This window comes from Eutrigla gurnardus (assembly GCF_963514095.1).
Source record: "Eutrigla gurnardus genome assembly, chromosome: 12".
Lineage (NCBI taxonomy): Eukaryota > Metazoa > Chordata > Actinopteri > Perciformes > Triglidae > Eutrigla > Eutrigla gurnardus.
Genome location: NC_139926.1, coordinates 22,810,857 through 22,827,230, shown reverse-complemented (window position 1 = coordinate 22,827,230; position 16,374 = coordinate 22,810,857). Strand labels below are relative to the sequence as shown.

At 41.4% G+C, this 16,374-nt stretch overlaps 1 protein-coding gene across 3 annotated transcripts in view; it reads left to right on the top strand.

Annotated features, from left to right (window-relative positions):
* col18a1a (collagen type XVIII alpha 1 chain a) overlaps positions 1–11,786 on the top strand; it is a 65,602-nt gene extending 53,816 nt beyond the window's left edge. For all 3 annotated transcript variants that reach the window (XM_084023473.1, XM_084023471.1, XM_084023472.1), the window contains 26 exons: positions 130–261; positions 577–648; positions 1,648–1,674; positions 2,277–2,375; positions 3,619–3,654; positions 3,931–4,020; positions 4,109–4,141; positions 4,414–4,449; positions 5,514–5,573; positions 5,670–5,747; positions 5,876–5,911; positions 6,032–6,085; positions 6,233–6,298; positions 6,759–6,824; positions 7,075–7,105; positions 7,456–7,509; positions 7,601–7,635; positions 7,723–7,854; positions 7,984–8,143; positions 8,267–8,331; positions 8,529–8,657; positions 8,986–9,018; positions 9,108–9,428; positions 9,633–9,830; positions 10,110–10,225; positions 10,373–11,786. In XM_084023473.1, the coding sequence (XP_083879599.1) occupies positions 130–261; positions 577–648; positions 1,648–1,674; positions 2,277–2,375; positions 3,619–3,654; positions 3,931–4,020; positions 4,109–4,141; positions 4,414–4,449; positions 5,514–5,573; positions 5,670–5,747; positions 5,876–5,911; positions 6,032–6,085; positions 6,233–6,298; positions 6,759–6,824; positions 7,075–7,105; positions 7,456–7,509; positions 7,601–7,635; positions 7,723–7,854; positions 7,984–8,143; positions 8,267–8,331; positions 8,529–8,657; positions 8,986–9,018; positions 9,108–9,428; positions 9,633–9,830; positions 10,110–10,225; positions 10,373–10,586 (2,373 nt within the window). In that variant the 3' untranslated portion in view covers positions 10,587–11,786. The remainder of the gene's footprint in view (positions 1–129; positions 262–576; positions 649–1,647; positions 1,675–2,276; positions 2,376–3,618; positions 3,655–3,930; positions 4,021–4,108; positions 4,142–4,413; positions 4,450–5,513; positions 5,574–5,669; positions 5,748–5,875; positions 5,912–6,031; positions 6,086–6,232; positions 6,299–6,758; positions 6,825–7,074; positions 7,106–7,455; positions 7,510–7,600; positions 7,636–7,722; positions 7,855–7,983; positions 8,144–8,266; positions 8,332–8,528; positions 8,658–8,985; positions 9,019–9,107; positions 9,429–9,632; positions 9,831–10,109; positions 10,226–10,372) is intronic.
* The last annotated feature ends 4,588 nt before the right edge of the window (positions 11,787–16,374 follow it).

Below are 16,374 nucleotides of genomic sequence, written 5' to 3'. Positions count from 1 at the left end.
TTAAACCACATTTACTCACTCAATGCTGCATGGAGGAGTTAGGGTTAGATGCACTTCCTCGAAGATAAAATAGCTGTAACCGCTTCTATTTAAGTTTGTTTTTCTTAATTCTGTCATTTTACCCCGCAGGGATCTCAAGGAGACACGGGTTTGCCGGGAACTTCAGGAGAGCACGGACTGGCTGGCCTGCCTGGACCCATCGGACCAGTCGGGCAACCTGGTCCTCCGGGGCCTCCTGGGCCAAGCTATCGTGTTGGATTTGTAAGTTCTCCAGTTTTTGTCATGATACATTTGATATCATTTGTAACAGTAAGAGATATAAGAAAATGTTGTCTGTGTAATTTGGTTGTCTGCGACGGTTCAACAGAACAGCTTATGATGAAATCAACAGAAATTGGAAAATGGAAGAACAGCTTCCCTATTAGCGTGGTCAATTAGTATGTAAATCAGTGAGATAAATCATCTGAGGTGAAAGGATTGAGTACATTAAATTAAACGGCATGGAAAAAAACAAAAACGCACAAAAAAACATTTTCTTTTCGGCTGCTTGTCAACAATCTTTGTTGGTGTTTGAAGGACGACATGGAGGCCTCCGGTGGAGGTTACGGCAACGGACTCCCTGGCGTCAGAGGACCTGAAGGAAGACAGGTCAGTGCTGCCTGTTGAAAAAATACTGAAGGCCCTGAGGAAGATGACATAAAGCAGGGGTCTCAAACTTAGCTGTGGGATGCTGGAGGTAGAGTCTGGGCCACATCAAGTATTCCACAAAAAAAGGGGTTCAAGAATTCCAAAAAAAGTACAACCGACTCTCAATCTCTACTAATAACAATTCAGAACATGCAGAACATGAATGGTTCTTCAGAACATAGGCTTCTCTTACTTCCTCCTACTATATACTATATTCAGGTGCGCTCAATAGTCTGGAAATTACGGTACAAGTGACCAACGTTGCCAATTCGTGTTGTTGTAGAGGGGCCCAAAATATCAGCCTGAGCCGCGAGTCTGAGACCCCTGATATAAAGTATCTCACATTTTAACATTACAGACGAGGTTTAAAATAAACAATAGTTCCTCCTTGTTTAAAAGTTGTTTTTGAAATCCCTGAATTCAAGCGACAGTAAGCCTCAGATCCAAGATCTGATCAGCAGCTTTAAAGTCATTTGCCACAACTTGGTTTGACATAATCAGGAGCAACTCTTTCATATTCCCATTGAAAGTGGAAATTAGGGGGAAAAAAACAAATCTGAAAATAAGATCAGGGTTTCCCATTTTGCTGTAAAACTCAAATGGGGTCTCATGTTCGCACTATTATAAATCTTGAAGCAGGAAAAGTGTGCACATATACACAACGATACAAGAGTGCCCGTGGAAGATCTTGTAGATGGAAAACGTTGCCTTGAGTAAACAGAATTAAGCCATTTATGTGGAGGCTAACAGTGAGCAGACCTCCGGCTGCCATTCATTCTGTAACTGGATTACAAAGCATCATTGTTCCGGTCTGCGTTTTACATGTCTGTGAATGTTCGACTGTAACTGGTCCAACTATTTATAGGAGGATGTGGAAGATATGTATGAGCTTGCAAATAACCGAGGACGTGTGTGTGTGTGTGTGTGTGTGTGTGTGTGTGTGTGTGTGTGTGCTTTCAGGGTTCTGCTGGCTTGCCTGGACTCCCGGTAAGTAACTGAACTCATGTATGCAGAAAGCTGTAGATATTAAACATAAGCACTGTACAGTTAGTTTAGTTTAAAACTATTTCTACTGACTAAGACTAGACGTCTACTAAATGTTCACAACTGGAGTGAATAAAAATAAGCTGCACCTTCATTGATTCCTGAGGGTAAAATAAGGTCCTTACACCGTCTAAAGAAACGGAAATGGGAGGAAAAAGAAATAAAACAAGCCCACAAACAATGAAAATAACTACATTAGATTAAGGGGTGGCCAAACCTTTTGGATTGTGGGTCATAAACAGAAAAAAGATATGGAATCACTGGCCAAAAATGCTAGTTGTAACAAGTTCCACTGCAGTTACACCCCAGAATTACATACATGTAATGCGTGGATTCAAGAAGCAGTGAAATAAATTGTAAAATGAGAGTTAGGTCTAGATTTATACCAACTATTTTATTAAATAGAATGTATGAAAGCAGAAAGACAAACTCATGTTAACAGACACATCAACGTTGAATGCCTGAAGCAAAAGTGGGATCGGAAGTACAAGCAAACTACCGGTAGTAGTAGTGGTGGTAGTAATGTGTTGTTTGTACTTCTGCAGGGCAAAGCTGGGCTGCCGGGCATACAAGGGCAGAAGGGCAGTGAAGGTCTTGCAGGAAGAGACGGACAACCAGGGTTGGATGGCTTCCCTGGACCTCAGGTAAAATACATCTCTATGTAAATATGAATCTGTCCTGCACCAGCTGGACACCAGAGGTGACTCAATTAATAAAAGGTCACTGTATTAACAGAGTTTTTTGTTTTCTCAAATGTTTGAGCCCGTGCCATTTAAACGTCACCACCATAGGTCATTTCAGTGCAAAAATTATTATTTGTTTTTGAGGAAAAAGCAGCCTGAAGTCATACAGATGTTGCCAAGATCCAGTAACTGAAGAAACTGGCAACCCCTCATATAAAAGCCGTGTCAACCACTTTAAAATCATCATCAGTCATTCACAAAACTATGAACTACTACTGAAGAGTTTTAGTGTCAGCATGCATAATACATAAGTCAGGCAATACCTGCTTCAAAATACACCATCATATTGGGATCTATAACAAGTAATAACCAATATAAGCATGAAAGTTCATTCTTATCCTCAACAGCAGTTGTTTAACACCCACTTACTAGCTTTTTTCCCCCCCCGAGCTTTTAATTGCAGGTCTTGGTCCACGTCATTAAGTTGGTTGGGTTGTCATGGAGATGGCTCAGTTGTTATTCCACGGACACAGACAATGAGATGCAGTCCTGAGGCTTGTAAATGACCCGTGAATTAATATGCTGTGTATGTATATCAGGCAGAATAATCTGCTGAAATGTGTGAAGCAGCCGGTTTTGAATTGATAACGGCAATCTAATTTTTTTTAAGAGTTAACTGAAGTGAGCATCTTTCCCCTCACTTGATATTCATGCTTGTTTTTGGGATCGTCCTTTTTGATCGTCTCGACAACCCAGATCGACGCTACGCTTGGTGGGTGTATTGCGGAGCACCCAAGGGAGTGCAACGTCCAGTGCGGGCTTAAAACTATTCATAAGTAGCATGTTGTAACATTGCGCGCATTGAGAGGCGACCCCTATTAACCGTTATGCCGCCAAGCAGGCATGCTGTCATGGCGGCTGGATTGCTCAAACCTGTTTTCGAGAAACGGCGACAACGCCACAGGCCAAGCAATCTGCCCGTTCTGAACGGCCTCCGCACTACTGAATTCAATTTTACATGTGAATGAAATCTTAAATTACTTTAATTTATCATCTTACAATATGTTATGATAGAAGCAGTGCTTTTATTATCTTGAAGTTTCAATGAATAAGAGGTTTGTTTCTCTTGTCCGAAGCCGGTAATTGGATGTGTGCCTTTCTTCTTTGTGTCTTTTGTCTCATTCATTCATTTTTAATTTTACAGGGACCGAAGGGTAACCTTGGCGACAAAGGAGAGACGGTACAGTTTTACTTCACTAATTATTAACCCTTAGATATTATATATATTATATTTTGTTCACTACAAAGCTATTGTCTGTACAGTGGTGACCAATGATGTAGTGAAACACATCCAACTAGCTCACTTCTGTAGTCACTTTGTAGTTATCTGATCTCTCTGATCTTAAAAGACTTGTGAAGAAGATAAAAACCAACTAATGTGACTATTTTCCAGTCTTAGAAGCCTTATTAAATGGGACAGTTATTCATCTTTTTGATGCGTGTGTTTTGGTCTTAGGGTCTACCCGGTCGAGATGGAACCGGACTCCAAGGGCCTCCTGGCCCACCTGGACCACCAGGACAAATCATCTACCAGACATCTGGCAATGTAAGCAACAACAAAAAACATAAACTAGATTAAATCCAAAGCTCAGAGTCATTGATCGTAACTTTCTTCTATTTCCGTGTCTCTACAGGTTGATGGTGTTGCCGGCAATGCCGGGCCTCAGGTTTGCATTCATGTTTACAGTTTACAGTTTTACAGAGTGATTGCCTAGTAGTGTAGTAGCATAATGTGTGTGTGTGTGTGTGTGTGTGTGTGTGTGTGTGTGTGTGTGTGTGTGCATGTTGGGTGATATGGGGCTACAGAATATAGCGGTGTGGTGTGCTCGTAAATTTGTGTTAAAGTAAAGTAAATAAAATCAAATGCATGCATGAAAGTCAGTTAGAAAAGCGCTTCATTAGAATCTAATAGTTATATATCTGATGTTTTCCTGAACAGGGAGGACCTGGTTTACCTGGTCAAGCTGGATTTCCTGTAAGTCTCCCCGTGTTACATAATTAATCTACCTTGCCCTTATTATAACCATAAATGTGAAGTGTATTTACGTCACTTACACACGCTTCATATTAATTGGCATTAATTGATTGGTCTCAGTGTTGTCTCTCTGGCTTTCTCTCCTGTTGTCCATATACTGTAGATTATTTTATCTTTTAATATATATTTATATATCAATATTGTTAACAAATCACATGACAAAAAAAAAAAACAACGTCTTGATCTGCCTCTCAGTACTTTCTCACTTCCCCACCTTGTTTTTATTCTGGATAAAATGTAAATTAAAGGCACTTAAAACCCGGTTTCTCAATCTCAAGATCAGACCATACGTGGCACTATTTCCTGCTAAAGTTCTGTTTATATTATACATGAAAGCTTTTTGATATTTGTGTTTGGTCTGAGCTTCCACACACTCTAAGGAAGACACAACTTTAAAAAGTCATTTCCTTGACCAGTGGGGAGTAAATGATTGAGGCAACATTGAACATCTGAGCCACGGAGGAATACGATCCATGAGCTCATCATGAGCTCATCATGCGATTCTGACTATTAGCATCAATTCATTGTTGGTTTGGTTGTTTTCATTTGATCACAGCTTCTGTCTGCTGGATTTTTTGTATTGGTGGTGCTCACATGTGTATGAGGGACTAAGTTTTTAAACAACATATTCATTCATGTCTTTATTGCTTTTACTCTGTATCACTAACAACCTCTGCATAAGTATCTCTAAGCAATGAAAGCTAACTGCTGTACAGGCAGAAATACTTCTTTTACACTCAGGTCGGTTGTAGCACTATTAATCACCCGTAATGTCTCCAGGTCATTTTAGCAGTAAATAACATATTGGTGCTGCATCTACTCACCGCACAACATCTCACCCACTTATTTCTACACTGAATATCTAAACAGCGGTCCACTCAGCCTTCATAGACGGAGACTAATGGAAAAGCTTGAATTGATCAAAGGGAACAAAGATTTTCCTGCTGCCTAATCATTCTTATTCTACCCTCTTGTAAGTTGAGAAATCTGCCTTTATCCTGCAGGGTCCCATTGGACCAAAGGGGGACCGAGGAGACCCTGGCCACCCAGGCTACGGAGTGAAGGTAAAGGTTATTACTTCGTTCAACTGTTTAGCTGCTCGTCGTCATTGAGACACTGCTGTCATTGAATCCGTGTTGTCCCTTCGATGCTGTGTTCAGGGGGAAAAAGGTGAGCCAGGCTTAATAATCGGACCTGATGGAAATCTTGTGCATCTGGACGGGCTAACAGGTCTGAAGGTGAGTTGTTTCGTCTTTCTCGTAACGGCACATTCACACCTCTCATCTCAAGTGTATGATATTGTCTCCAGGAGTTTCTGTGGTTCTTTGTTGTTGAAACTAATCTGCTTCCTTTATCGTGCCTGCAGGGAGACAGAGGATCACCTGGACCTGTTGGACCCCCCGTAAGTGTTCCAGCATCTCTATCCACCAGATCTACACTAATGCACCAAAACATGCATTTTGTTCCGCTTCATTCTCCAGTCAGCTCACAATGCCTTGCATTTCATGGTTTATTTATATAGGGCCAGTATGGACCTTCTGGTATAAAGGGTGAAATCGGAATGCCTGGAAGACCTGTAAGTGCTCCTTCCTTTGTCTTTTGTTGTTATATGTTCACTGAAATATGTTATCTGCTATCTTATTGTATACTGCTGTTACGTTTGAATCCCATTGTTTCCGTTTTCCCAAGTGCAGGATAATATTAATGGACTCTCTCCTCTCAGGGTCGCCCTGGTGTGAATGGATACAAGGGTGAGAGAGGAGAAGCAGGAGTCGGCTATGGCTACCCGGTAAGTGTTACTGTTATTACCAATGCCTTGGATAGGTGGATAAAGACGGTTTGACATCATCTTGTTTACTTTCCAACCCCCTAGCCACGCCAGGCCGTCACAAAAGATGCTAAGTGTGCTAGCTAACTTTTTACTGAACCCACTAGCTCGTAGGAGTGACACAACTCCCATTCCACTCAAAGCATCCACTGAAATGAGCTTTCGATGTCGACCTTCAAAGATCACGTGTGGCAACATTGATTGACATTGATTGATTATTGATATTTATGAACCAAGACCTGATTGTCTAACAATGGCATAGCTGATTTAAAAAAAAAAAAAATTAATCCTGACCCTCAAATGCTTAACGTCAATGCTAGCAATCATTGTGTCACAGTATTCAAGAATATCAAATATTCTTGATGGTATGTCCTTTATCATCCTGTAAACACACCAAACAGTGTATAACCTTTTTCCTTAGGGAGTCGCAGGACCACCCGGACCACCAGGACCCCCTGGGCCAGCCATTCCCTTAGATCGCTTCAATGTGAGTACGCAAGATCCAAAAACCTGGTACTTTGAAATAAACTTTGGACATGTATATGTACAAGATAGTTCAGGTCTTTCATGTACCCCCTTGTGGCTTAAAGCTTAACCATATAACATTTAATCCGTATCCAGTCATTATCTGGTGCTGGATCAGTTGCTGATTGCATAACTTAGCATAAACCTGGGATTAATCATTTCCTCTTTTGTTGGAATCTCTTCATGGACATTTTTTTTCTTTCCTTTCATAGCGCTATGATGAAACTTCAAGGAATTACCCAGGTATGACCTCTCTCACACACGGTTTGTTGGTTTCAGCAGCGATGTATAATTCTGTAAGATGGGGAGGGATCAGAACGGAGAAGTGAAAGTGCCAGTCAAGGAAGAGCGATTTAGAAAAGGCTTTAAAGTGTCTGCAGAGATAAACAGTTCTATCTTAATTTCAGTCTGATGAAGCTGCTTCAGCCTGAAGGGGATATACATGCTATTGTCACGAGATTAAGCTGTCGAGTCTGACTCGATTTTAAAAGAATGACTTGATAAAACACACAGGTTGACAGTTGTGCGTGTCGGACACACCTGTGGGATGTTTTGTCCAACTCGCCGATGTTAAAAATGATATTTTGTTGTAGCAACTAAAGGGGAAAAAGGAGAGCATGGAGACCGAGGGATCCCAGGAATCCCAGGTAAATCCCAGTTTACATAAAGTAAACATAATCTACCATTAAGTTAATTTTTCGTTCTTAAATACCAAAAAAACATGTTTTTTTCTTCCAGGAACAGCCTCTAATTTTGACATCTACACATTCAAGGTAATCTAGTTGATCACTACACCACCAGTCTGTTTCACGAGTGTGCTGGATGTCCGTTACTTCATCGTGTCAAACGGTTTTCAACAGAATGAACTGAAAGGAGAGCGTGGAGACGTAGGTGTGAAGGGAGAAAAGGGAGAGCCCAGTGGTGGATATTACGACTCTCGTTTTGGAGGAGCACAAGGCCAACCAGGACCTCCCGGCAAACCAGGCCTACAGGTGAGTTCAGACAGTCTGTTGTGGTATATTTATAGGCGTTAATGGCCCAGATCCTATTTTGTCTGAGGATTTGTGGTTGGCCTCGATGAAACATCTAAATTACTGCAATGCATTTTTCCTTCATGCTAGGGTCCCAAGGGAGAACCCGTAGTAGGCCCATCTGGGCCACAGGGGCCACCGGGGACACCTGGGATTGGTTACGATGGCCGTCCAGGTCAACCAGGACCCCCTGGACCCCCAGGACCACAAGGATCTGCCTCCCAACCCGGAGCATATAGGCCCCATCACTGTAAGTGACCCTTTCTAGTTTCTATGTTTAAATATTCTGGATAGTTCTAAACTTAAAAAGTGACCTCAGCCGACTGTCTGCACTCAACGCCAACCATTAAAAAGCTTCTGTTTTCATTTGAAGCCATTGATATTCCTGGTCCTCCTGGTCCCCCGGGTCCACCTGGAACTCCTGGTCATTCCTCTGGGGTAAGTGCCATCGCTGCACATGAATATCATCCAACTGATTATGTGATTGTTCGGATGGCGTTGACAATTGATCATGTTGTCTATTTGCCTGATGGAATATACAGAGCAGATCATGGTCATTTTAAGAGCAATTGGCAGCCATTTATTAGTCCTTTCATTCATATTTATTTGAACGGCGTGTATTTTGTGTTGCACAGGTTACTGTTTTGAGGTCATATGAAACAATGGTAGCTACTGCCAGACGCCAGTCAGAGGGCAGCCTCATCTACATCATTGACAAAGCAGACCTCTACTTGAGAGTACGCGACGGACTGCGGCAAGTCATGGTAAAGTACTTTTCACCCAAGAAAACGCAATGCTTTGAATTATAGAGGCCTTTAAACCAAAGAGCTTTAATATAGTTTGCTCCTTAGTGGCCAAAAAACGATAACAGCAGCTTTAATGTCAAAGGAAAAAATCAACACTGTTCACAAATCTACTGCCTTATTTCACTTATTTACTTGTAAAATACCTTCTCTCACATGAAAAGGTGTGTGAAAATCTAATTTGATTTCATATTAATAATTAGACAAAAACACTACTTATACACTGTAGGTGAGGTGTTTCATTCATTGGGAGGTGAGATTTCATTAAACAGCTCTTTTCCCCTCTCAGCTCGGAGACTACAGTCCCTTCTTCAGAGATCTGGTAAGAAAAAATAGAAGAAATATTTTTCCTTTTTCATTCAATGACTGTCTTTTGATTAATTGATTGATCTTTCTCATTTTCTTTAAAAGGAGAACGAGGTGGCTGAGGTCCAGCCTCCACCTGTGATCCTGTACCCGCAGTCCCAGGACCAGTCCCACAACAACGGAGCTGGCCACTACTCCCAGGGCGGTTCTGCCATACGCCCCATCGAGCCTCCACCACACCCCCCTGCAGTCCCCAGGTACCCCCCACAGTACGACCCCAGATTCCCAGACTCCAGACACACGGGTCAGACGGATGGAAGACTAGCCACCCAACAGACTGAGAACAGACACCCCGTCACTCCACAGCGGCGACCCAGCCCGCCTGTACTGCAGCCCGCTATCCATGTGGACCCATCAGCATCAGGAGTGAGTACAAAAAATTGGCAATATGTCAGTTATTAAGGATATCATGTATATCTGGTTTAATATACATTCACGGAAAGACGCAAATGCATCATTTTAAGAAATAATGGAGCAATATTTCATCTGATGGCAACACATACTCAGATAGTCGATCCGATAAAGACGTGTAACAGCTGTTCTAACAGAAACCTGCGTCTTCCTCATCAGCTGCATCTCATCGCCTTGAACGCACCTCAAACCGGTAACATGCGAGGAATTCGTGGGGCGGACTTCATGTGCTTCCAGCAGGCCCGCGCCGTGGGCCTGAAGGGAACCTTCAGAGCGTTCCTGTCCTCCAAGCTTCAGGACCTCTACACCATCGTCCGCCGGTCGGACAGGGACAGCATCCCCATCGTGAACCTCAAGGTGAGCTACGACTGCTGGGAAACTGGCGATTGGCTCTCTGCATCGGCGGACCCTCACAGATGTGGACAGATATTGAGTTTCACACCACGTGTGGATGTAATTTTCTCTCTAGTCCAACCCTAGCACTTTCCTTTGAAAAGTTTCTTGAATGTCATTTATTCTGATCTTTATTATTGGTTGTTGTCTAACCCTGTTTAATTGTCTGAACTTAATGTATTCTATGTATCTTGCTGCTTTACGGAGAACACATTATAAGGCGATGTATTCTCTTCCATGCAGGACCAAGTGTTGTTCAGCAGTTGGGAGTCTGTCTTCGGTGACGATGCGAGCAAAATGAGGGAGAACGTACCGATCTACTCCTTCGATGGTAGAGACATCGTCAGGGACAGCGCATGGTGAGTCTTTGCTCATTTTATTTGTAATTTTGCGTTTCATCCTGTGCACCAACGTGTTAGCCTTAGTTTCATTTACATATTTTATACTTGCTTTTCCATCTGTGGGCACATACTGAACACTGTGCTTGTTTTTTTGATTCCCTCCAGGCCAGAGAAAATGGTCTGGCACGGATCAAGCAACAAAGGCCACCGGCAAACAGACCACTACTGCGAAACATGGCGGGCGGGCGACCACGCCGTGACCGGTCTGGCATCATCACTACAGAGCGGCCACATCCTGCATCAAACCTCCAGTAGCTGCTCCGGCTCCTACATCGTCCTCTGCATTGAGAACGCCTTCACAACACACTCCAAAAAATAAATACCGTCCAGCCCATCCAACTTTCTTTTTTTTCTTTTTTCTTTTTGTTTTGGGCCCTAGTTAACACGGTTTTGATTTCCCGAGAACACGCCTGGCAAACATGTGGCGTCCAATGAACTGGCCCTGTGGCTCTTTGCCTGGCAGAGACGCTCTGCATTGTCTGCCCCACCCCTCCATAAACGCCAAAGAGATGGGTCAAACAGAGGGGTGTTGGTCCTCTTTCTCGGGGGCATTGACACATATTTTTCTCCAAGGGGCGGAACGAGAGCGGAGAAGCAAAATGTTCTCAAATTGTATCCTTTTTTTTTTTTTTTTTAAAGATTCTGTATATTACATATTTGTTTGTGATTTTTTTTTATGTTATCAATGTTCTACCTTTTGAACTGTTTATAAAAATGCTATATCCATTCTGTTATTTTTTATTTTAGATATTGATCATCTCCACATTTTTTCCAATTTCATTGTAGAATTGTGGGTTATGACGGGGAACAGCAAACGTTTAAAGACTATTTTAAAGAAGATAATAGATATTTATTTTTAAATGAAGTTATGTAAGGAAAAAAACGATTGGAAAGAAAAAGAAAAAAAAGCTAAATACCCTCATTTATATTCTACACAGCACGGAACATTTAATTCTTTCTCAAAAGAGTTTCTCATCAGAAACTGTGCCTTCTTACATAAACCCAGGACCGCTTTACGAAACCAGCTGTACTGAACCATTCCTCCTGTATGCATTACTCTACAAATATGTACATGTTACAGCAGCTTCAGATGCTTTTACTTCTCTCTAAACTTAAATGACCTTGTTGGACACAAACACTACTGTAATGAATAATCCCACATCCGGAGGGCAAGATTCGTTCTTGCTGAAATTGAGCCTTTGGAATCTGAAATGATTATTTTCCCCGTTTACCACTTTATAAAAACCTATCAGTGAGTAAGCTGGAAATGATTAGTTTGCTGCTAATCTTTGTTGGAGTGATTGCTGTCAGAGGCGTGTGTGGGGGGTGGGGGACAGAAAAATGAGTATGTTAAGGAGAGAGGAGTAGCCTTGTTTGAATTTGAGAGGATGAACTGGCCTTGGTGCTACTCGGTCTTGACTGAACCTGTGGATATCCATTTTTTTATAACAATTTGTGCTGTTCTGTCTCTCCCAGGCACTGAATAAAAGTCTTTTTTCAACTACAAGAAATAATGTGACTTCCTGTACCTTCAGCTGTGGAGTGTTTGGAATTATTTCATTTGCTTGAAACAAATGGCAACCCGTCTCACTAGGAGCTCTGATTCCACTGTGGCCTTGATACGTTTCACTCAGCAGCCCTTAAGTCCTTCTCTGAGATGTTGCTACTGGCATCGACTCCATCACAAATCAGTGTCAGGCGCTCCTTCATCATACATCACCACAGAAACGTTAATTACAGTTTGCCATGACATCACAATGACAGAACACCTACAGAAGAGCAAACACCTGAACGGAAGTTACAGCAAAAACATAGCACTGCCATAAGCAGTTAATGTACAATTTGTCTTGATAGGAATTAAAGCAATATTTAATGTGGCTAATTAGGACACTAGTGTGGCAGAAGATGTCAAGATTCACATTTGTCAAAGAAATAAAAAATGAAATTACTAGGCAATCATGAATATATTTTCTGTAAGTCTACAAGTAAAGTGGATTCTAAAAGGGAACTGAATTAGGTCACCAGTCATTGGTGATAGCTCAAGAAATCCCCTTAAATCTCTTCTTTAAAGTAAGGAGGCGTTTCAAGATAATATTTGATTAAGAAGATTAATTTGAATTATTCAGAGTTGGCCTAATTTAGTAGTTACTTTAAAATGATATGCCAAGCCGAAGACTTTCTTACATGCAGGTGGTTGAAGTGGACCGTTGGAGTGTGTAACTGCAGATAATGTTCCTGGTATGTTGGTACAGTTCACACACCACATCGATTACGAGTCTTTGTACAAAAACTTAAGGTGGTGCAGTAAAGCAGAATGTCTACATTGAAAAGAGTGCTTTTTTGAAAATGTTGACATGTAATGAAATTGTAATGAAATCGCTTTCATACTTTTGGAGATATATCAGATATATGTGTTAAAACATATGGAAATCAAAATGTTTAGTTAGAGACCTTTGATATATGACATTGCCAACCTCACATATTATTTGTCACGTGTCTGTACCGCTGCATCTCATACATTATTTCTTCCAATGATCATCCAACAAAAACTGCCAATCAATATTTGTATAGGCTTCATCCCCTAACACATTGTTATACTATAACAATGATGTGTCACAAAAAGTCACTTGTTAGTATATGATTAAAATGCCAATAATTGTCATAGTATGATATTATATATTGACAGTATATACTATGACTTTTTTTTGACATACTATTACTTGTTTCATTATTTTTATTTATTTTTTTAGATACTATTATTTTTTCATGATATTTTTTAGAAAATTAAGGAAGGCTACACAAGCAATAAATTGGACAGCAAAAACAAAACTTATGTGTAAATCACTGGAAGATAATGGCGAAAGAAAAAAATCCAGACATCACTGGGGACACAGACAGACCAGTGGTTTACCAACAACAGACAAACAGGAAAAAAAAAAAAAAAAAAAAAAACAGGAAGTACAGCAAATATAACACGTCATAGAAAGACTACAAAATAAAACAGGAAGTCACAAACACAAGATCAGTAAAGCAGTAAAAAGAAATGCTTTTGGTTTCCAGATAATCAATGATTCAAATAATATGTAACAGTGCCTGAGTAATGGTATCACCCCTTTCTTCATATGAAAAGTATGCAAAAAAAATTACCATACTTTTTTCTATTTTTTTCTACTCTCAGAATTCTGTTTTTCTGGAGATAAATTTGTTCATGACATCAAATATGTAACAAATACTCGCTGTAGCCTTTTTTTAATTGACAGACATTAGTCGCTTTGATTAGCTTCGCATTATTGGGACTAGAGGGAAATGGCTCGTCAACAAAAATTCACAGAGTAGCACCTCTTAAGCTCATTAACACATGTCTCAGTTGTTGCTACCAAAAAATGAAGAATGAAAATGACGACCATGATCTGAAGGTTTCCAGGGAGTTTTGTGTGACCATGTCTTGGCTTTCTGGAGCCTTTTCACCACGAGGTTGCCAGATGACCAGCTGGCAAACAAACAAGCTATAATGTGTTAATTAGTGGGTTTCAGAAGCCTCCACCTCCATGCTAGTCGGCATCCTTGGTGGTGGGGTGACTGCTAGCCATCTGGAGATGTTCTGGGTGTAGAGCAGCACCAAGAGGACACCTACACCATGTCTGAGATATGGTCCCAAATCTGTGTGGTGTATTTAAAATAAACTGCACTACAAGCTATGTTCATTTTATGATTATTTTCTTAAATGTGTTAAATAAACTGCCTTATAACGCATTCACTATAGAACTGCCGAGAATGTGTTCACAATGTGAATTTGCACTTTGACAGGAATGAGTGATAGCAGCTGCACAGCATGCTTTCTTATCTTAACACATCCAAATGACAAAAATAGAGGAAGATAGACATTGAATATCAAATGACAAGAAAAGGCGTTGCAAATCCCCTCCCCCAAAAAGTTGCTCTTAAGACAAAAGCAGCAGAGCAACAGCGTGAGTTTTTACGTTTTAGCACCTCAAGTCTAAATGTAACAGGAAGCACACGTAAAAATAAACATGGACATTTTCTCCAAACAGAATATACTGCTGAATTTGTATAATTTGTATAATATTTACCATGAGCTTAGCATGCTAAAGTATTCTAATTAGCACTAAACAAAGTAAACACTTCTGTACTTCAATGCAAAGGACAGAGAACGTTGCACAAAGTTGCTCGGGCCACTTTCTTTCAAGTTTCACATTTCAATAAACTCGTGCCCAATTCGGTATCAAGTCGGTATTAAATGGGAGCCTGAAGGCATCATTATCTTTAGTGGCATGTCATTTAAGAATCAAGCGCTGCTGTATTTATCCCATGCACCCACCCGTAAATATAAAGGCAACGTTCTCGAAAAATAATCCGTAAATATAGAGTCACTTCCCACTCAATTTCATCAAATATGCTTCTTAAGCATCTCAACCCTCTGAGAAGCCTTACGAGCGCTGTAAGGCTTATATTAATTGACTGGGTGACGGGGGAAGGGGGGGCTCAGTGTCCCTGGTTGAAAGACAAGAAGAAGAAAAATAGACATTTTAACTCCTGTCCAATTCCCCGATGTCCTTGGTTGAGTAAATCTTCAGGAAAAAAAAAACAAACAACGAACTGAGCGGCGTGTTATCCATGTGGGTCTTCTTGAGTGAGTGAGGTGAGGGCGGGTGGGGGGTGGGCTGGGATGTAATAACCCGCAGCTGGTTTCGCTGCGAAGCGCTATCACGCTGGCTGCCTGAGGAAAGCTATATTTAGTGGGTGCTAAGTAATAACTAAGTCCAACGAAACCATCCAGCGACGGTAATGACACAACAAGGTGACAACCAGATATTGGGGGACTTAATGACATTGGGGGGCGGTAGCGAAACGCCATCGCTGTCGGATCTCCGGTCTGTGTTTAGTCGACGGCGGTGGCTCGCTGTCACATTAACCCCGGTTCTAACAATATCTTAACACGCCGTTGTTACAGAAGCCGCTTTGTCTTCCTGCAGCTTCCGCCGTGTTTCATCTGAGAGGATGAAGCTTGTTTAAGTGTCTTACCAACCTCAACATAAATACAGGGAAATAAGAGATATGTAAATGTCTCCAAGTATCATTTTAATGCATTCTGCCTCGAACTAGACTAACATGTTTCCCCATTGAATTAAAGGCTAATAAGGAGGCCTGAAGCAACATTTGTGTAGTGTCTGAAGGCCCACCGCCAGGCTTTCACATTTCACTGACATTTAGATAGATAATGAATAACAATCTCCCCGTCTTTAAATCCCCTTGTGAATCTTATGGCATTTAAGTCTATTTCTCCCCCATTCGTCTTTCAATAATTGATGAGGAGGATGCTATCAGAGTGGATATTTCTGGCGTTGGCTTTGACCACTTCATCATACCTGCTCTCTGCTTTAAACTGCACCTGGTACGGTTGTTGCTCCTGTAACTTCAGGTTTGACAGGCATAACTCAAAGTCACGGCGAAGCCACTTCCTGTCAAGCGAGGGGGAAGGAGGTGACTCACCACGCTGGCCGATACTGATTTTCTGTCACATCACCCGTAATTGATGGAATTTAATTAATGGAACCGTGCGTTTGGTTTAATGTATATTTTTATGTATTATTTCCGGTGCGTCAAAAAACGCTCTTCAGCTTTTGCCAATATTCTGAACCGCTAGTTGGATATCAGAGCTAATAAAAAAAGACTTCATGATCATTTACCGAACATCCACTAAAAGAAACGTTTTTTTGTTGTTGCATATCTTCCTTGATGAGACCTCCGTGATGGGGTAATTCAGAATTCCCCCAGGTCAGGCCTCCAGCACAGTGGCGGTTCACAGCTACCTCACCAACCTTACACAGCTCACTGCCCATGGTCGTCAATGCAGCCGCTTACATATTGGATGTGACATCTCCTTCCATCTGCTAATGAATTTTTTATGCCTCTTCCTCTCCCGCTCACACGCAGACGGGGCTCGTGTCAGCCCTGTTCGGTAAAAACTGTGCTCCTGTAAATGACAGTGTTGCTTTTGGATTCCGTGACCCCTCCTGTCCCGCTACGATGCGGATCCCTCTGCTGTCGGTTTATCGCTGATTGGATTGTCCGGAATCGGCGTGATG